Source organism: Acanthochromis polyacanthus, chromosome 14, assembly GCF_021347895.1.
Source record: "Acanthochromis polyacanthus isolate Apoly-LR-REF ecotype Palm Island chromosome 14, KAUST_Apoly_ChrSc, whole genome shotgun sequence".
In the NCBI taxonomy this organism is placed as follows: domain Eukaryota; kingdom Metazoa; phylum Chordata; class Actinopteri; family Pomacentridae; genus Acanthochromis; species Acanthochromis polyacanthus.
The window spans coordinates 31,474,375-31,495,424 of NC_067126.1; the positions used below are offsets into that span (position 1 = coordinate 31,474,375).

At 40.3% G+C, this 21,050-nt stretch overlaps 2 protein-coding genes across 2 annotated transcripts; one reads left to right on the top strand and one right to left on the bottom strand.

Annotated features, from left to right (window-relative positions):
* Positions 1–8,024: 8,024 nt before the first annotated feature.
* Positions 8,025–12,237, top strand: dlx1a (distal-less homeobox 1a). Its single transcript, XM_022213230.2, has 4 exons — positions 8,025–8,534; positions 9,494–10,086; positions 10,375–10,574; positions 10,943–12,237. Exons 2-4 carry the CDS (start codon positions 9,777–9,779, stop codon positions 11,192–11,194), a joined length of 762 nt encoding a protein of 253 aa, XP_022068922.1. The 5' UTR covers positions 8,025–8,534; positions 9,494–9,776; the 3' UTR covers positions 11,195–12,237.
* Positions 12,238–17,001: 4,764 nt separating this feature from the next.
* On the bottom strand, positions 17,002–19,287 carry dlx2a (distal-less homeobox 2a). Its single transcript, XM_022213218.2, has 3 exons — positions 18,729–19,287; positions 18,175–18,359; positions 17,002–18,032 (listed from the first exon to the last, which is right to left on the bottom strand). Exons 1-3 carry the CDS (start codon positions 19,045–19,047, stop codon positions 17,706–17,708), a joined length of 831 nt encoding a protein of 276 aa, XP_022068910.1. The 5' UTR covers positions 19,048–19,287; the 3' UTR covers positions 17,002–17,705.
* Between the last annotated feature and the right edge of the window lie 1,763 nt (positions 19,288–21,050).

Here is a 21,050-nt window from a genome sequence, read left to right on the forward strand (position 1 = left end):
AGGTTTCTCGGAAACTCCCGTTTCTTAATTGCACCAAATGCTTATTTTAGTGTTTTTGCCAGCCTGCTTTTTCACGGGCCTGCAAACAGCGGGAGATGCTATCAACAACGATGCCAGCGTGGCTATTTCTGCCCCTACAAACGCACATATACAGCAATCTGACGTGTGTATAAATAATTCACATAGGTCAAGCTTTGATCCTCTGATACAGCCTCTCGGATTGCCAGTGGTGGCAGGAAAACCAGTAGATTGAAAACGAGGAATGCGTCAAGGGGTGTGCTGTTTACTTGTAGCACGGGCAGCTGGTTAGCCACCCCTCTGCCGTTTTACACCCCCCTCCCTCGCTTTTCAATTCCAGCCAGACCCCAGGCTCAGCTACTAACTGGGGGCTGGAATATTGTGCACTGGGGATCAATGCGGCCCTGAGTGAAATGTCAACTGTGGCCCTGCAATGTGTCAGGCTGTGAGGGAGTTGTAATGGCTATTGATCCACTGTGCGCTTAATGCAGAGCTGCCCCGCCACGACGCGAGCCAGCTGCAGCAGAAAGATATGTATGAGATGAGCTAAAACTGAGAAAATAGAAAAGAAAGAGCCCACAGTTTGGTCCCCCTCCTTCCATCCCTCCCTCTCTGGCTGCAGATTGATCTTCCTCTTCCTGCTGATTCTAACTGGGGTCTGTCATTATCTTACTCTGTCATTAGGGGCTCCATTGACAGCCTTGGCCTGTCTGTGTCACTCTATTGAGACAGCAACACTTTTCCCATGCAGTGTTCCCTACATTTATTAAAGTCTCTGACAGCCTTGTCTTAGCTTTCTCCATAGATGGCTGAGCTTCAGGCTGTGGCGCTGCAATGTAATTGGAAGACGAGGCTCTCTGTCCCTGGCTAGTAATATCTGTGAGGTACAGCTGTAGGTCAGACTGGTTTATATCAGACTGCTGGTTATGAAGTGCAAAATCAGACCACCTCTGTCTGAGGGTCAGCGTCTGTGCTAGTAGGGGTGATGGCATACACCCCACATTTACGCCTTTATCTCTGAATCATGTGCATGATTTGAGTTTTCTTGCTGCCAGTGTTAGGAAAAAAAAAATATTTCCAAAGTGTAAGGGTAAGAGATGGTGTGAAAATTAGGCGCTTTGGGGGATCACAAATGGGTGAGGGTTATGGTTTTTTTTTTTTTTATTGCTGGAAACAAGGCCTTTTAACTTTTTCTCATCCTGGAGTTTGATTCCATTTTGCTCTAAAATGTAAAAACACAAAACTTAAATCAAACATTTAGGCTTTAAAAGTTGGATTTTGTGTTCACCTCTTATTGCAAACATTTGTGACTCTGCATTAAAAAACAATTCTAATCATTTAAATCAAGTCAAACTAATAGAATGAATATATGTTTCTTGAAGTGTTTAGAAATGGGGGACTAATTTGCTTTATTTGGCATTTTTGCAGAAAACAGAACGTTACATGTGTCAAAAATATTGAATTTGTCATATAAAATAAGCATGGCAGCTCTTGGGCTATAAATATAGGATTTTTTTAAATTTAATTTTGTCAATTGTTAGTTCCTCTCATGTTGTTTAATTTTTGGTTCTATATGTGAAAAATTTTAAGTTAGAGCTCGCCATTTCATATTCTCTGTACACTTTTAGCTATAAAAAACAAAGTGAATGATAATGGTTAAGAAAATCTACACTTTTCAAAGCCAGGCCCAGCAGAATTGCCCAGAAAATATAGAAATGCAGGATCTTACTTAACTAAATATTAATAATAATGATCATAACAATAACTATAAGGTGTAGCTGCTTGTCAATAACTTTCATACAGTCCTTAAGAAACAGCCTTTTTGATTTTAGCTCAGTCACCATCCATTTTGGGATTAAGGGTTCGTTCAGAGAAATATTCGTCAACACAGTTTTTTAAAGTCTCAGATTTGCTGCAGCAGGTTTAGTCTTTGTGCAGCAAACAGGAAGCAAAGAAAGAAACATAAAAATATACAACAGAAGAAAAATTAACATAGCTGGACGTCTTCAGTTTTAACAAGACTAATGACATTTTAATTTAGTTAATTTAATTGTTGCACTATCTAATAATACATTGTTCAGCGAAGTGCAGAAATGACTGCTGTGGGGCGACAAACAAACTTTTCTAAACACTAACTGGTGTTATTAATAGTTTTTGGGTCCCGTTTTTAGCGTAGAAAAGAATTGTGACTTATCCCTTCTGATATCTCAAAATAATATTTCAATTGGTACCATTTGTTTTGTGAGTAGCAGCTAAACATGCAGAAATAAATTATGTGTATTTGTGTTGAAACTTTGATATGGTAGCAGGACAAACTTTCAGGAAATTATCAGTACGGAAAAAATAAGGCAAAAAAATGGGAATTATGTTGTTTTTTTTCTTTTCCTCTGGAGGCATGATAAGTTAACTTGTTTGGATGAGCTTTTGGCTTTTTAGTACTCCAGAGTGATATTTTATTTATCTTCATTAATCTTCTAATCGCTGTGAAATTAGCTATAACTACAACAATATTGTTTACACTTTGCATGAGAACAAATAAAATATCCGTCTGGGATACAAAAAAAGTCAAAAGTTCACTGCTTTTCCTTTCAAACTAGTCAAATTATCCTCCTTCCTTTTAGAAGAAAAGAAAAAATACATAAGACTCCCCCTGTTTTTTGCCCACTAATAATTTCCTGACGGTCCCTTACTGTGGTCAGGATAAATAAACCTGTTTGTAAAAATGAATTTGTTCTCAAATATCACAGCAGCTGCTGCTCCAGACAAAGAGCTACAAGTAAAGTGATTGGAGAAGCCAGTTTGGTTCTGTGCCAAGCTGACCAAACAGTTTAAATACGACAGCAGCGTTCCACGTGAAACAAGCAGCAAATGAAGGAGCCTGGAAGACTAGAAGCAAGCATCTTCCTCCAGCCTTTTACATAACCTAAATTTCTGATCATATGATTATTGTTTTGTTGTGTTCTCGGCTCCCGGACTATTACTGCAGGGACTTGACAAGTTGAAAACATTTCTGGAGGCTGTCAGGAAGTTCACAGTGGGGTGCACTGAATTGAGATTGGTGGTTTGTGGGCATGTGTGTGTATTTGTGTGTTGCACAAAAGCGATGCTGAGTATAGGCTGGTGGTGGGACCAAGCTGCTTCTCCATGTTACAGGAGGCACAATCAAGTAGGACCAGGGGGTCTCTGGCTGTCTTGGCCCCCGTAACACACAAGGCTGCTCAATGGGACGGAAGTTATTGGGGGGTTGGGGTGAAGCTGATGACATGGTGTGTGACAGAGACTCATCATTTGAGTGCGATACAAGTATTTGAGCTGCAAGGCTGTAATGTTGCTCGGCTTGTCTGGAAAGATTTATTCCAGATTGCAGGGCCTGAGGGGTCAGCGGCCGCACATGTGGGAGGCTTTTCTGGAAAAAAAAAAGTACTTTTAGGAGGGAAGAGGTGATGGGCATAATGAAATGACATGCAAGAGTCAGTCTAACTCTTGTAGTGCTGGTATTTTCCTCAAATTCTTAGAAACAAAGCTCATGATGAAGAGTTAATTTTGCCTTCATGCTGATGTGCATATGTTGGATACGTCCAAGAATACAATGAATTTCTGCCTCGACAGAAGCTGGACTTGCAGCCACGCTCCTCCCTGACAGATAGATGCTTTTCTTTTTTCACCGAGGAAGAAGAAATGTTTAATCCAACACCCACTGTGAAAGGAAAAAGTAATGCATATCTCACTATCTCGTCTGTCTCCCAGCAAGATGAAATTGAAATTTTAATGCATTTTGGAGGTTTTTTTTCCCCCCGAATGGAGACGCTGATAGACACGGGGATGTCATATTTACAGTAGGAACACTCATGGTTTAATGCACTCTACAATACTGCCATCTCCAAGTTCTTCGGAACAAAACATGCTCTTGAACATAAAGGAAAGGCAAAGAACCAAATTATTCCTCAAGCTTTCTATCAAGCTTCTGCATTCATGGCAAAGTCTAAAGGGCATGTCAGTCCTCCTGCCTCTGAGAGAGGTAATTATCCTTTTCCTGTCAGAGAACAACAAAATTGTAGCCAACTATGGGGGTGCATTTTCAGGAGCTGAAATTTGTCAATAGGAAAGAGAAGGAGGTTTAATTTTCTGGCAGCTGCATATCTACTTTTATCATGCTTTTTTTCCCCTCTCAGTGGTCATTTGTTGCTTTTTTTTTTCCTGTTCACATGAGCTTGCTCAGTGTAGTGCTGTTTGTTTACGTCTGCGAGCTTCTGAGGGTGTATTTATGTGCCCTGCATTAACATACCTATTTATAGTCCTACACTTTCTTACAGTCATCTTTTTTTTTCTGTTGTGACCATTTCACAGATTATATATTGTCCAAGTAATTTCCCTTTCAGCATCTGTGTTTTTTACCTTTCAGAGAAAGCAGTGAATGGAGGGAAAATTATCACAATTACTCATATAATTGAGCCGTCTTTGTAGCAAGTGCAGCTTCAGTAGCCCCTTTTTTCCATCAGCCAAAATGGTTTCATTATATGGGTTTTTCATATTCCCTGACACAGGGCTCTGCTGAGGGCCTGGCGCGTGGATGAGAATCATTAAGGTCACAGTAGGAATAATTATCCCAGCTATGGAAAGAGCATCTACAGCCTTTTTTCTCCCCCGGCACAAATGCAATGTCCACGGCTTTTAGTCACAAAGAACTTTGTTACAAATGGAGCTTCCACCTTCTACTTATACAAAGAAGAGAGGGGGAGAGCAAGACTTGTATCAACATGACAATTTTCCATCATTAAGACTAATGACAGGCACAGACTGTGGGGATCAAGGGGAGCACAAAAAAGAGAGGCGCATTCAGGTGTTGGCTGAGTGCTGACCTCCTTCCTGTCTTTGTTGGAGACTTAACTCTTAACAAAAACTAAAAAGGGTTTCAGACTAAAGGCGCAGTGGCAGCTGAGCGTCAAGCAGCCCAGCTCTCCATGGGCAAATGACTTAATTGGCAAATTTGCATGTTTTCCATTTGCGAGGAAATTAATTCAATAAGACCTACATGTAAAGATGTTTAATCAATCGTTGTTTTAGTGTTGGTGAAATAATTCCCCCAGCTTATAGCTATTGATTTTACTCCTGCGATCTGGCTCTTTAGCTGCAAAGACTTCATTAAATTTTCTGTAAAATTCATTTTCTCATTAGCTTGAAGCACAGATCTTCGTTTCACAGGTGGGAAACTGTAACACATAGCGAGGACGAGGCGTCGATACGACAGTAGTTTCTTTTACAGTTTAGCTGAATTAAGTAAAAGCCATATTTTTCTAAGTCCTTTCTCCACAGCCTTCACTCAGGTAATTGGTCATTTTGCAGCCAATTTTGGGCAGGTTGGATGCTTGCTGCCATGGCCTGACCCCTGCTGCTGCTGTAATGGGGACAGCATTTCTACCAGTTCACTGGGGGCTTTTCCACACTGTGACCCCTGCTTTCTGAGGAGAGGGCTGCTCTGAACACTGACATGGAAAAGGGAGTTGAAATGTGACTTTTCAGCTCTGCAACGAGCAGCCTCGAGTCAGTCAGCCTGCATTACACGTGGGTTAATTAGAATTTGTTTCATCCACAAAAGAAGTTTTTGTAGTTATTGGGTTACCACGCTGGACGTCAGAGAATTGGATTTGGGATTTTTCACAAATGGTATGTGCACGAAGAAAGAAAAAAACACAATGAAAAAGAAAAACAAATGCACAAAAAAGAAGTCAAAATAATGACGTTGAATTTAATTCCGCTCTGTCTGGTTCTTCCCACTATCACCAGGCTTCCACGCTGAATTACAGTGCCAGTTGTCCACAAAACCACAAGTCCAGTTTAGAGGCCAATAAAGCGTTTTGGTCATTAAATCCCCCAAATGATGCAGGAGTTCCTGGAGTCATCACTGCCTGGAAACAAACAGAAATAATTATTATAATCTTGCACACAACTTTACAAAATGACCATAACATCTCAGTTTATTTATTTTACTGTCTTAGAAAACATTTTAAATTATTTTTGGCTGTTTAAACATGGAAATAATTAGTTTTTTTTAAACTGTGTCTTTACAACAAAAGACTACCAAAGTTCTAATGTCTTAAACAAAGACACAAAAATGTTTTTGATTAAGATGTAAAATTAAATGCTTTACAGAGACAAATATGACTAATTGAGTCCCTAAATATTTTTTGCAGCATTTGTTCTCACTATAATTTCATTTTAGGAACCAGAAATTGTGACACAATAAAATCACACATTAAAATTTGATTTGCAATACATCCACGTTATTTAAACATGTTAAATTATTGTAAGCTGGAGTGATTGTGAATTTGAATTTGACTGACCGAAATACATTTGAGTTCTTCTGTATTTTCTGTAAACAATCAAATCAAACTTAACACTATTTCATTTTCTCCCTGCGCCCCTCCTGACCCTCATGATAATACAATAAATTAGCCAATATAACAATGTCGCTCCTCAGATACTATGATTCATTTTTTTGTTTACACATAACTCTGTAAGCAAAATCAATTCACATTTTGCAGCCACATTGAACATGAAAATAGACATTGAATCGAGTTAATTGTAGTGCATCTAGTTTGCGTTCATTGACGCTGCAAATTACAGGATGGCAGCAAGAAGCAAAGGCAGAGAAGAAGCAGAACAAAAGGCAATTTCACTTGTTTGATCCGCTGCCTTTAAAACGTGAAACACAACCTTCGTGTAGTTTGACATTTCTGCTGGAAGTCTCTCACCAAATTACATTTAGATGGGTAGCTGAGGTGGTAATAATGTCTATAATGGGCAGTTTGAGGAAAAAGATGAGTACTGCAATAAAAAAAATAATCATTTTGTGGCATGAATTGGTTTATCTGAGATATACTGTTAACATGTTTTTTGAGATATTATGCAGCATGATGTTTGGTGCATGGCAGCAAATGAATTCTATAAAAATGTGGTTTTATTTTGAAAATGGGGTTTCTGATAGTGCAGCATGTTTTCACCAAAATAATCAAATGTAAAGAGAAATGATTAAACCTGAATATGCAGAAAACAAACAAACAGATGCATCATATATACAAGTGCATGTTCAAAAATGTCGTTTCCTCTATAAGGGAGGTAAAAGCCACATTTCTGCGCCTCAGTAATTAATCACAGCTCACATGCAGCGTGTGCAGGACGCGCAGGAGAGCTGAGGCTTCCACGCAGCGTGGACACACCGTTTACCAATGCACCGCGGTCGGGATAATATTTGGTGGCTGTTAAAAATGTAGGTTGGTGTGGCAGCTGAGGAGGGCTTTCTATCACCGGACTGAAATGAAGTCTGTGACATCTTGGCCCGTTTAGCCCTCCACCTCCTCCCCCACCTCTCCTCCTCTCTCTCTCTCTCTCCCTCCCTTCCTTTCTGTCTCTCCACCTCTGCACTAGCCCTCAGGTGAAGAGCAGCAGGTGTTAAAACACCCTCAGCCACAGAGCTACTCACTCCTAATGAGTCCTGCCTCCGCGCTCCATCCATGCATGGAGGACTTTATTTTTAGTGCGGCTAGTTAGAGCCCTGCTCGCATGGAAGGGACCCGCGCTGTGGCCTGCGCTGCCCTCCTGCCAGCCAGCGCAGGAGTCAAATTATTAATGAAAGTGGTAATATTATCACACGTCCGCCTCATCCTAATGGCACCGAGGACGGCTGGAGGATTAAACTCAAAATGAGCAGTTTGTCTTTAAAGTTATAAGCAAGAAAATCAACACTAAATGATTGCAAATGAAATGAATATGCAGGATCTTTTTTATGCCTCAAAAAAATCTCTCATTATTATTGCTATTATTAGCCTGTTTTACTTTTTTTTCAGCAAATTCTGCCTCTATTCTGTTAATGGTTTTGCTCACAGCCGTCTGTAGATACTATAATCGTGGGAAAATAATGACAGTTATCAGTCGCACCCACCAAGTACCCATAAAAATCTGTCCTCTGTTCTGGAAGATGATAATTATTGGTTGTACTACCATTATCATTGTCGTTGTTGATAGAGGAAATCTTGAAGCATTTTTCGAAAGTAATTCCAGAGAAATCACTTCAAATTGGCCTATTTTAGGGGGGACAAGGGACCAGCTTCAGTTATAGCCTAATATTTCACAGAAATCTTTAAATTCAGGCATCGGCAGCCGCCTGGCACACTGTGGCACACGCGCCGTGATGTCAGCGCCTGCATTTTGATAACACATTTTGCAACTTGCTAGTTCTGTTTTGAGTTCAATTATGTAATTACACTGATAATCACAGTGACGGAATTTAACTGCCTTTAATTTGTTATTCAGGTGGAGACGGAGGGACTGTGGATGGAGCAGCCGGGCTGGGTTTCTGCTGCTCTGCTCAGACACCAGAAGAGCTGCAGGAGTCTGCAAATGAAAGCAAATAAAATGAAGAGCCGATGGATACTTTCTGCTTCTTTCCCCATGTGCGTCCTGAGGAGGCATGGATGGCGCGGATTTATCTTCTCCATCACATGATTTTATTATTTAAAGTAAGTGAATATACATTGCTTTTGGGCTTTATTTACAAAATATAGCAAGGAGTTACAGTTTAGTTCAGGTGGTGTGCAGCTCGAAGGGGAAACAAGTCCAATTTTGTCAATTCAATTAAATGAAATGTCCGTGGATAATTATTCCTGTTGGTGCTGTGGGAGGCTGGCCGCACCCCATCCTCTCTTGGAGTCATACTAATCAAAGGTGGCGGTGTTTAACAGACCTGCGAGCATTAATTGATTGCGACATAAGGTGCGTAAAAGTCATTTGGAGACGTATTTTTACGTACGGTTAGACAAAAGGTTTACATGCGTGTTTCTCTGCGTTATAAAGCAGTGTGAGAAAAATGCATCCGAGCATGAAAATCAACCAGTTTTCTCACCATTATAGGTGTGTTATATTATTATAAAATGATCCATAATAGCAGGTAGTTTAAAGGTTACAGCAGACTGCATTGGGTCAGTTAATTTAGAGTTGTTGCTTTAATATATTTGCTGTATTTTATGGAATCTGTGGTTATTATTGCGTATTTTTTAGGTGTTATAATACATCATCAGGCCTGTACCTGAGCCCTCCTCCAAACTGTTTTACCGTCCCACTGCTGCCAGGTGTAACTGAGACCTCAAGTCACTCAAAGTGTTAAATACATGACTAATTACAGACCTACTTATGAAAATTGAACGCCAGTGTTATGCTAATACGCTTCCCTCCTGATGGAGCATTAGAAGCTTTAATCACAAAAAAGAAGCTTTAATCAAACTGGCCAGCACACAGAGCAGCTTTAACGAGGATGGAGATGTTATTTAATTTTATTAGACGGCTGGCAAAGCGTCCATTTTAATAGTACTTTAAATGATAATATTAATAGTTATAGTATAATAATCATAATAATAATATAGTGGATCTTGACGTGTCAAAAGCAAATCTGAGGTTTTGTGGTTTTCCTTGACTTTATCAGCTTCTTCGGACCCAGCCCCAGCGTCACCAATCGGCTTCCCTCTTGGAGAGAGTGGACCAATCAGCGACAGTCTTTGATGAATATTCATGAGTCCGAGATTCAAACCTTTGAGCGAGTTTGTCTTGGTCCACAGCATCATTCCTAGGACTTTTCACAGGCACAAACTACATTTTCTTATGAATGGAAAGAGAAAAAATCAGTTCGGCTTAAATTGGGACCCATCCTTCACTGAGATCATAGAAGGAAAACAACAAAAGCAAGACAAGGGGAACCGCCAGAAGAGATGACAATGACTACGATTCCAGAAAGTCTTAATAGCCCCGGCTCAGGAAAAACCGTTTTCATGGAGTTTGGACCCCCGAGTCAACAAATGTCGCCTTCCTCCATGTCTCACGGACATTATCCCATGCACTGTTTACATTCTGCAGGTCACACACAGCACGACAGCTACAGTCCAGCCTCGTCGTTTCCCAGATCTTTGGGTTATCCATACGTGAACTCGGTCGGCAGCCATTCCACCAGTCCATATCTCAGCACAGTACAGACTTACCAAAACAGCTCGGGACTCGCACAGACGCGTTTAGAGGACGCAGGTAAGTGTGCCACAGCACGTTTGCATCTTAAATGTCAACTTTCTGTGTTGCTACGGCTCCGATGCGGTCTTCACTGCATGGAAAAAACAGACGACCCAGATGTGGAATTAGGCTTGGTAATTATTTATTGCGTAACGCTATAAACAATGTATGCAATTAAGGGTAATTATACCTAAAGTACAGCCAGTAAAACTTGCGCTGGAGTATTCATTGCTGCGCAGCACTGTTGGCTACAACTGCCTCCTCATTTTTTCCCTCCTTCTCTTTGCTCTCCTCTGTCTCCATCAGCGCCAGAAACAGAGAAAAACACAGTGGTCGAAGGCGGAGAGGTTCGGTTCAACGGGAAAGGGAAAAAGATCAGGAAACCAAGGACTATATATTCCAGTTTACAGCTTCAAGCTCTGAACAGAAGATTTCAACAGACTCAATATTTGGCGTTACCGGAGAGAGCGGAGCTCGCTGCATCGCTGGGTCTCACCCAGACACAGGCAAGTCTATGGAGCTGCACATAGCTTCACTCTGCTGCTGCTGCTCCACGCATTTTTATACACTTTAAATGATATTTCCTTTCCCCATTTTTATTATTATTATTATTATTATTTCAAATGTATCAAATAATACTACAATTATTTGGTCTTGGAGATCATGTCAAAGATAAATTTTATATGCTATTTATATTTCTGTATCTATAGAGTAAAATTACAACCATTATCCACATATATGTGCTTGCTATGATAGATCATCTAATATTTTCGCAGTGCGTAAAACGTGCGTAATTGTTTTAAAATCGTGTTTGACGCTTTCCATTTTGTCTCTATTTTCTGATCTAAGTACAGTCTTTATCTTGATCCTTTAGGTAAAAATTTGGTTTCAGAATAAACGGTCCAAATTCAAGAAACTGATGAAGCAAGGCGGTGGCACAATTGACACCAACGCCTTGGCCAGTGGCCGCGGACTTTCGAGCGGCTCCCCCTCGGTGACACCTGTCTGGAGCTCGCCGACCACCGTGAAGACTTCAGTGGGCACAACCGGATCTTACATTCCCAGCTACACCTCATGGTATCCAACCACGCACCAAGAGTCTATGCAACAGTCACAGCTCATGTGAACACAGACTTCAGCATCAGGATGTAGAAAAGCCCTGCAGGCGCCATGCGCGGCTCAGCACTGATAATGCACAACAACAATCCCGGAGTCTGCTGCTGCTGCATCCCGCCAGCTGACACAGAGGCCTCCTCATACTGGATGACGGCGAGCAGAGAAGAACAAGAAGCAGCAGGAGAAGAAGAAGATGAAGAAGGGAGCTGAAAAGGCACTCAATGCGCAAGGGCACAAGTCCGTGACAGTCCGTGACAGCGGAGACAAAAGGATCCTTTTTTGGCTGCTGTTGATCACTTTTATGTCAGTTTCTATTTTTTAACTCATATTTGTGTGAACACTTCTGTTGTTGAGCTGTAGGCTACATGTTTATTAGAAAAACACGTGTTTGTTTAGGCCAGATGAAGGGCCCAAGGTGATGATGACCTAAAATCAATCTGCATCTAATGACAGTTAAAGGCTAATTAGGCTGTACAGGCCACAGCAGTGTTTCTTTAACCAAATAATTCATTCTGAATCCCACCGGTGGCCATCAGGTCATGACGCTTACAGCACATTCAACCACAGAGCATACTGTGCAAAGCCTCAAGTTGCTACTATGTTGTTTCTATGTGTTTGTTATTTAAGTTAAATTATTCAGACTAGTTTTTCTGTTGAGGTCAGTCTGTGTTCATTTTGTAAGCGTGTTTGAAACAACAACACTGTGTTGTTAATGCTGCACTAACGCAAGCAAAGCTTTTCTATGCCGTGCCCCGATGTTATGTGAAAAATGTAAAAGGCCTGACGATTTGCTGCTTCAGAAAAAAAAGAATCTCCCGAGGGTGAGCAGCTCATTTGTCACTGTATTTTGTACATAACTTTCAGATTTGTTTTCGTGCTGTACTGGATACGCTGTGAAACAGGGTTTAGGCTTTGTGTATTCGTCCAAATGTGTTTAGTCAACATAGAAAATATTTAGTTTTGTATTGATCACTTTAATTTATTTATCCGTTTCTGAAGTTTATGTACATAATGTGCAAAGTTTCAAAAAGCAGTAAAATATGATTTAAATTATGTCAAGAACGGCGTCTGATTCATCCCCTCCACCTCCTCCTCCACCAGCCCGCCTGAAAAGAAAAGGCTTCAGCGTGGCGCACGTTTAATGTGAGCTGACACAAAGCAGGATCATGTTGGCTTTTGTAGCAGACACCGTGTGAGCGCGTTTGTGTGAACTGCAAAAGGCTCCTCGTTTAGATTTATGGTCATGTTTAGCATGTGGCCTACATGGCTCTGCTGCTGCTGCTCTCATGGCTGCAGATGTGGACAAACCTCTGGAGCGACCAAAGAATTACAAATTGACCTTTTATAAGGGAAAAAAAATCCACCAAAGTTTCCTGAGATATTTCATACTCAGTTACAATTTTAAACATTAAATCTGAAATAGAAATTAGTACAGAGTCTTAAAAATAATGCTGGAGACCACAGTGGATCTTTTGGCACATAAAAGCAGCATCATTTTCTGTATATTGTGATTTAAGCGTTGCGGTGCGGGAGGCATGGCCTCATTCAGCAGCATCGCTTATTTCTTTTCAAGCTTTTCTTAAAGATAATCTCCTTTTCTGTTTGTCTTCGACTATCCCCATTTTTTCCGTCATGAGAGAAGATCAATTGTGTGTGTTAAGTGAATAATTGCTCAAGAGGCACTGAAGGCAGGTGCTGCAAAAAAAAAAGAAAAAAAACTGGATGAGGAAGCAGGACTGGTCAGATGGAGATGAGTGAAAGTAGAAAGTTTAAAGACCTTTTTGTTTGGTTAACAGAAAATAAAGACGCTGCAAGTAGCCTTTACGGTTAGGGATACATTTAAAATTTTAAAAAATGTTTGAATTTATCTACAAACATACAATTAAAAATGCATTTGAAAAAAGTGAATTTACCTGTTTGTTCAACCAGAATTTATATCAAATTAGGCGACATATTTAATAATAATAATAATAATTTATATTATTATTCTAAGATATAAAACTATAAAAATATTATTGATAATAAATTTTATTATAAGACATAAAGCTATAAAAAAAACAAAAAGCTAACGATCTAGAAATTATTATTATTAATATTATTATTGATGATAATAATAATACATTTATTATAAGATATAAAACTATAAAAATTAAATATCTAGAAAATATTTAGAGACATATCTAGAGGATTATCTATATAAATATTTATATTTGTATATATATATTTGCAGATATATTATTTGTATATATATTTTATAGATATATAGCTTGATTTTTTCATGTGTCTGCAAAGAAACAAACAATTTAAGGCAGAAATATACAGCTCGACCTATATTCACTCTTTTGCAGCTGTGAGCTTCATAAAAATATAAATGTTTTGCAATTATAATAATTAAAAAATCATGCAATTTGTGACAGCACACATTGCCTGAAACCAAGATCCAAAAAGGTGAAAACATTTATTTTATTTCTTTTAATATATAATTTAAAGGATCTAAATCAGGCAAATCAGATTATTATTATTATTATTATTATTATTGTTATTATTATATAAATGATTACGTTTCACTAAAAAAAAAAAAACAAGCTCAGGTCTCGTTTATTGTCTGCTCCTTTTGTGACATTCTTTTCTTCAGCCTTTTCTCCATAGCAGTTGGAACATATAGAGTCCTTTGTGAAGAGCCTTGCATCTAGAACAGGCCTTATGTATATTCCACTGCTATTAAGGAAGAATATGAATTGTGCTGTTGCTGCAGTAGTGCACATAAATCTGCCTACCTAGCCCTGGAAAGGCGCAGCTGCACATCCAAGAGGGTCAGTGTTATTTCGCTGTATTCTCCCCTTGATTATACGAGCTGAGCCCATCAAACCCAGCATAATTACAGTAATTTCGCCCTTATTTATTCTAATGCAGTTTCCTATCTCTGAGGTAATTATGAGCAATTTTTTTCGCACCGAGGATCTTTCTGCTTTGACAAAAGAGATAGTGCTCTGAAAGAAATTTTCTGCTGCAATAGAGAGAAAAAAGCGAAATAGGTGAGCTGCCATTTCGTCACTGTTCCCTCAGACTTAGCCTATGTATAAGACTGACAAATTGCTTGCAGGTGTACATCACCGAGTTGTCAATGCGAAGAGGCTTCAAAATTAGCAAAGCACAATGTAAGAGGAACGAGTGCAGCGACTGAAGAACAACTTCTGTGTCTCTCCTTCCTTACATTTCCTCTCGGGGTGAACAGCTTTCTCGGCTATAGGAGCTTTTCCCCCACAAAAGGAGTGCCTTGGCTGCGCGTAAAATGCGCAGGAGACACAGGATAAAGTACATTTTCTCTTAAGGAACTAGGCTTTGAAATAGTTTTAAGGCATCAAAGAATCAGCAACATTCATCGATTTGACTGGGAAATTAATAAACCTTGTCGGCATGTGAAAGAAATGGAGAAATTAGGGTATGTCTGTGAGGAGAATCGAGCCTGTTTCCTGCTTTTAATGATCCCCAAATGCATTCAGTAAGTCAGTCAGTCCCGCTAAAAATAAAAAAAATAAAAAACGAAAGAAAAAAAAAGAAATAAACATTTACCTTTCAGCTTGAAATTGAAGAGGCAAGCTCCCTCCCAGGATTTCCAGAAATCAGCATGGAGGCAGAAGAGCAGCAGCATCCTGCAGCACAGACACAAGATGAACGCTTAAATCCCCACAAAATGCGTCCCATGTGTTGGTCTAAGCTATAGCAGCAGAGATCAGAATATGACTGAAAATGTCTGCTTTATTTCCCCTCTTTATAGCTGATGGGGAAAAAAATGTAGATTATTAGCATAAATGTTTACTCCTCATTACGCTGATGACATTGTGCACTCGAGATCTTGGTAATCTTTGGGGGAAATTATGAGTAATTTTTTAAAATTTAAAGCAGCAGTTACCATGCAATTCAGGCTAATTCTGCGTAGGCTCCACACGGATATAATTATCGTTGAGTCAAGATGTTAGGCTAAAAACTATGCATTGATATTCCCATTTATTATGTACATACAACTTTGACAATGTTGATGCTTGAAATAGCGGGAAATTGTCTTGTGTAAAAATTACACCCCATATTAGGACATCTAAAATTGCGAAGAATTATATAGTAATTGCAGGCTTTCAGATTTGAAAGCCAGAATGCTCAAACCAGAGCAAATGTGGATGAAATTACAGATCAGGGTATAAATTAGGATAGGGGGTATGGCATTTACAAGTTGCCTAGAGAGATGCAAAAGTATAAACCACAGCAGCTCTAATCCATGAATAAAATCACAGAGAGCGACAGAAAACAACCAGAAATCAATTTATATAGAGAAAGAAGCCATTAAATAATAACAGCAATAGCAAGAACAAGCAATTGTGTTATTTAAGAATCTGATTGCTTGTTATTTGAGTGCACGGTGCAGTTATCTTGCATACTTGTGCATGTATTTGTACAGTTAGTTTAAACGTGATCATTTAAAAGAATAGGCGTGCTTGCATGTGGATATTTATGTGATGCTGTGTTAGCACAGAGAGGCTGCATACCTGGGGTCTGATACTGTCAGCCCCAGGGGGGAGGCTCCATCATGCAGATATAGCAACCGCTGACAAGCTACAGTCCTAATTATGGACAAGGAAACGATCCCACTTTCTGGCCTGTGGTTGTTTGAAGGCAAGTGTGTGGAGAAGACAGTGAATCAGAGCCGCATTAGAAATATGTGCATGTCCTCCTGTACCTGCTATCTACACGTGGGCGTCTAAAAAGCTCAATAAAATTGCTTTAATATAAAATGCAGGATGTTCCTGTGAATTTTGGACGCGTGCCTGTGTTTTCCATGTAGCCCAAAGGCCCAACATGAATAATGTGGGTCAATCTGCTCGTCTTTGGAGATCACAGGCTTCGCTTGTGAGGCGTGAGAAATGTTTCCATGATACCGTAGCTCCGGGCTAGTCTTGGATCTAGTTCCTGTCTCTCTTTCTCTCGTTAGTTCATAAAACGTCTGGAAAGCGGCTCTCTGACTCCACGGAGTCTGTTGTGTTCATTCATACCCACCCTCGTCGTCGCCCTCTCGCATGCCAAGGCGTGTTGTTGTGTTCTCAGCTCAGCAGCAGCAGCAGCAGCAGCCCCGGGCCTCTGCCTCTGCCTGCCCGGAATCCGGACCGGCCGTCGCTCGGCTTATCGGCACTTGACGGGACCGGGTGGAATAAATTCAACCCGAGACTGTTGTGGAATTATCCCACGTTTGTAATAGCTCACTTATGTAATTATACACAACATTTTGGAACACGTTATTAATTAAGAAATAGCGTTTTCTATCGGCTGCGTTAGCTAGCCAAAACGACCGCCTAGCTTGAAGTCCTGCTAACTTAGTCAGTTTAATAGCAACGCAGCTAGCAATTAGCATAATGTGCTACGATATTAGGAAATTAATTTAGCTAGCAGCCACAGGTGTGCGCTCCACTTTGAGCAGTTTTACAAGCAAAATGCAGGTAAGTATAATTCAAATAAATGCAGCTGTAGTTGTTAATTGTTTATGGACGCCTGCGTTGGTAAACAAAAACATTATATTGTGCTTTTGAATAAATCAGAATAAAACCATTTGACGTGGAAAAATCATGTAGCTAGCATAACCCTCACCTAGCATGAAATATATGCTGTTTTTAAAACAACAAAAACCAGAATAACTCTCAATTTCTGGAATTAAAACAAGATAAAATAAAATAAAAATAGTCCCCATGCAGTTATTAGACCCACTGAAAAATAAATTAGCAACGTACAATTTCTCCTGCAACGCTAAAGAAAAACATCAGGATGCAAATACACAGAAAACATTTTATTTAAATAACGTCTGGCCATATATGGAACACTGCTAAAATAAATAGGACAAAAAAAATACAATTAAGTGTGATACAAGTAAATCAGAGGGTAGGACAATCAGTAGCTTACGGTGGTTAATGGATTTGCACCAGAAAGAGGCAAAGCAACGAGGGCTATCAAAAAAGCTGTGTTAAAATATTTACAAACGTGGATCCAGACACTTACCCCCCAATATATTCAGATCAACTACATGAGGAATGAATAAAGGTAAGCTGTTTTTGTCACACAAACAAAATGAGGTCATATTGAAAAAGGCACGATACAGTTAACTTGTGCTACATTTGTGAAAGGTTTGTCCTGCGATGAATGTTTTATTTTTTGCAGGAATGGCAAAAAAGTGACGTCCGCGTAAAAGTAGGCTTGCGCCCAGGCTGTGATTGCTTTGGGTAATAGTGGTTCATTCATCCCTCACATAAACAAAATAAATAAATACAAAAATAACTGTAGAAATCTGTGTCTACCATTTGCCAGCGCGAAAGCTGGCAAGGTCCATGAACCCCTCTGGCTCCATTAACTTCTCCTAGAAGCTTGCGCGTAAAGTTCGCATGGCGCACACACGAGGTCTGTAAAATGAAGGTATTGGCATTTTTCTTTTTTCACCAGTATTGTCCGATTCGAACCCGATGTTGTTGCTGTTGTTTTAAATTTCAGAATATCGTCCCAGCGCTTATGGCGGCGTTGTGGTGGTGCTGGACCAGAGGAGGCTGCAGATGCGTCGTAGAGTTCGTGGTCGAGTACCAGGAGTAGTTTGCCAAAAACGACGAAGGCGCAGTCGTGTTGGGAGGGCTGCTGCTCTGAGGTAAACTTGAGCTGACACTGTTCATTCTTTGAGTCTGTGGAAAGTCCCAGGCAGTAGTTGGCGGAGACGTGCATGGGGGAGATTCACTGGAAGCAGCGTGTTGTTCTGGGGGAATTTCTCCACTTTTCCACAACTTCTTGAACTTGGAGCGGCGGTTTTGGAACCAGATTTTGACCTGAAAAAAAAGAAGAGAAAGCATGAAATTGATTAACCGATATTTTCCGGCTCAAAACCTCATTCGTCAGTTTTAATTTCTTTTCATGAGACATAAAGCGGATATTTGACAGCATATGAAACCATGCCTTAGATGTACCCACCTGTGTTTGCGTAAGGCCCAGAGAGGCTGCCAGCTCGGCCCGTTCTGGTAGGGCTAAATACTGCGTCTTTTGAAACCTCCGTTGAAGTGCAGCCAGTTGGAAGCTGGAATAAATGGTTCGAGGTTTCCTGACCTTCTTTGGTTTTCCATTAACCATCCGGATTTCTGGCTCGCTCTCTTCTTTCTCTGAGGGAACATTCAAATAGGACGGACGTTGTATGCATGAAAGGTTTTTTGCAATTTTCAGTCATGTAGAACTTTTACGCACATTTGCACTGCTCTCGTTTGATTGGCACATTTGTGTATAGCTATTAGCCTAATAAAGCAGATTAGATTTTAATATTTTAGGCTTATGATGTGATATATGAGGTAGTTGTTTTGAAAGAAATTTAGCAGAAAATTGACGAATAGTACGTCGCCCTTTTGTGCAAACAAGAATGTCTAGTAATATTTCACCAGATAATCTAATAATCAATCATGTGCAGTAAATATTCAGACATGTCAAGCCTACAAATCTTCTAAATGGTTTCAAAATCAGCTTCAGAGCATGCCTACCCGTTTCGGCTGGAGTAGGAGAGGAGTTGGAGCCGTAGGAGCTGTATGCACCATAAGCTGAGTTGAAACCGAGGTCGTACGTCTTGGCGTTGTATGGCACAGAGCTCGTTGCGCTGCCGTGGTACTGGTAGGAGCCCAGTTGGCCAAACGGAGACCCGGCGCAGTGACCAGGCTGCTGGCTGTTGTAGTAGCTGCTGTCCGTCGCCGTGGACACCGGCAGGGTCGGGGACTCCTGCGATTTGTGCAAGCTGTGGTAATTGCTTGAGGTAATCTGGTTCGAATGCATATCAGTATTTAAGTTCTCAAAGACCCCGGTCATCTTCCAGTCGGAGCGGAGCAGCCTCGTAGCCTGTGCGCCAGCAGCAAACAAAACCCCCGCAAAATTTACGAAACTGCAAGCTGAAAACACGACTCAAATCTTGCACTGATGACACCTTTACGTGAATCAAAACGCATCCCCTGTGCAAACTGTGGCAAAATCAGCGGAAGGTGTGTCCCTCTCACAGTGGCCTGTGATTATCTGCTACGGTCGGCGGTGGGAGCGCATTTATGGGAGAGTGAGAGGGAGAGCTACTGTGTCTGAGGCAACCAATGAGTAAGAGCTGCACGACTGACTACTCCCCACCGCGTCCACCCTCCATTATTTGTTCGGGTCTGTCTGTGCCGGTTGTCTGCCGACATTTTTCCTCCATCAAAGCATCTTAAAAGAGTCAGAGAAAGGTACCGTGACCAAAAGTGTGGGCCCTACCAAGTAGCCTGTTATTATCTCCGTGTCCAATCAACCATATAAAAGGATAAAGAAATAACTTCAACATATGGGTCGCATGTACTGCACATTAAGAAAAGGAAGAATTGAATTAAAGCAGAAAATTGGTTGTTTTTAGTTTTGTAGTCAGCCCTATTCATCTGGATTTTATGTCTGCAATCTAGCAAATCAGCCTAGATTGTGTATCCATTCATGTCCTGCACATTGTTGGAAGCATTTTCATGTACTTCTCGTCCACATTTGTGCCTCAAAAAGCCTTAAAATTAAGTGAGGCTAACTAAACAGGTCAGATACAAACACATAAAGAGGTGGACAGGGGGGAGACTGGTCAAAGGGGAATGAAAGATGTTGCACAAATTCAGACCCTGTGGAAGATGCTGAAGGTGAAGGTTTAGAGACTATAGAAGAAGCTACAACGCCCCCCGGTGATGGCAAATTCACTTACAGGCTTTTTCTTTTGCATTCCCCTTTGTGTGTAGCTGGTGCACAAAAGTGGACAAAATTAACTTCCTTATGATGTTACTCACTTTGTAGGCCTTCTGAAAAGGGCTACCTTTATATTGGAGTCAAAGATGTTTGTTGTTTAACCTGTGATGCGTTTAGTCTCCAGGAATTTTGAAGTTCTGGTGATAAAAGTTGCAGAGGTGCTTGTGTTCATCACCAGAAGATGGCAGCATAGTTCCTTATATTATCACAATTGGCACAGATTTTCAGTTTACTGGAGTGGCACTGATTGTACTGATGAGGTTAACATGTAGATTGTCAAGATGTTGTTTTTCTCTCTCTCTCTCTAGACAATGTCAGGGGCATAGACAACTTTCAAAAGCAAATGTTTTCAATCCAATCGAAGACTCTAATTCTTTCTTTATGAATCCTGCCTGTTTGTCAGTGCTAAGATGTCTTTGGGTTCTTTCAAGTTCTGAATTTGTTGGTCCATTGTCCCATTAACTTGAACATCCAACATTGAAACAGTCACAAAATTAAACACTCCAGCCATAAAATGCATTAAAGCTAAAGTGGCTAAAAGGCCTGCAATGCTCATGTCTTTAAAACTTCACACACTCATTTTTACCACAGACTACTTAGAAATGAGTAATATGGAGTGCTCACATACAAAATCATTAGAGGTTTAGAGGTTAGAGGTGCTTTCAATTCCACTGAAAGGAGTTTTCTCTTAGGAATGCACAAATCATCAGATTTTTAGATAGCAGTCATGAGGGATGTCAAGCACAGTTTAAAAGCAATATCAGGATGTGCCAGAGTCGACAAAATCCCACTCAAAGGGGAGTACTCAAATGATTTCCTATGGCTATTTCCTGCTTGCTATTGATTTACTAAACACTTGCATAAAGTTCGGCGGCTTGATATCAGATTTAAATGATGCCAATCAAACCAGCAGAGGCAGATATTTCTGATTTTTAGTTTCCAAGAAGAGGCCAAATTGCAGAAATGCAGGAGAAATGCAAAATTCTTAATGCTGCTTTCTTTTGTCTCTGCTTATCTGCAGCTCCATGTATTTTACACTCCTCTTTCCTATTCTATAGCACAGGCTTCTT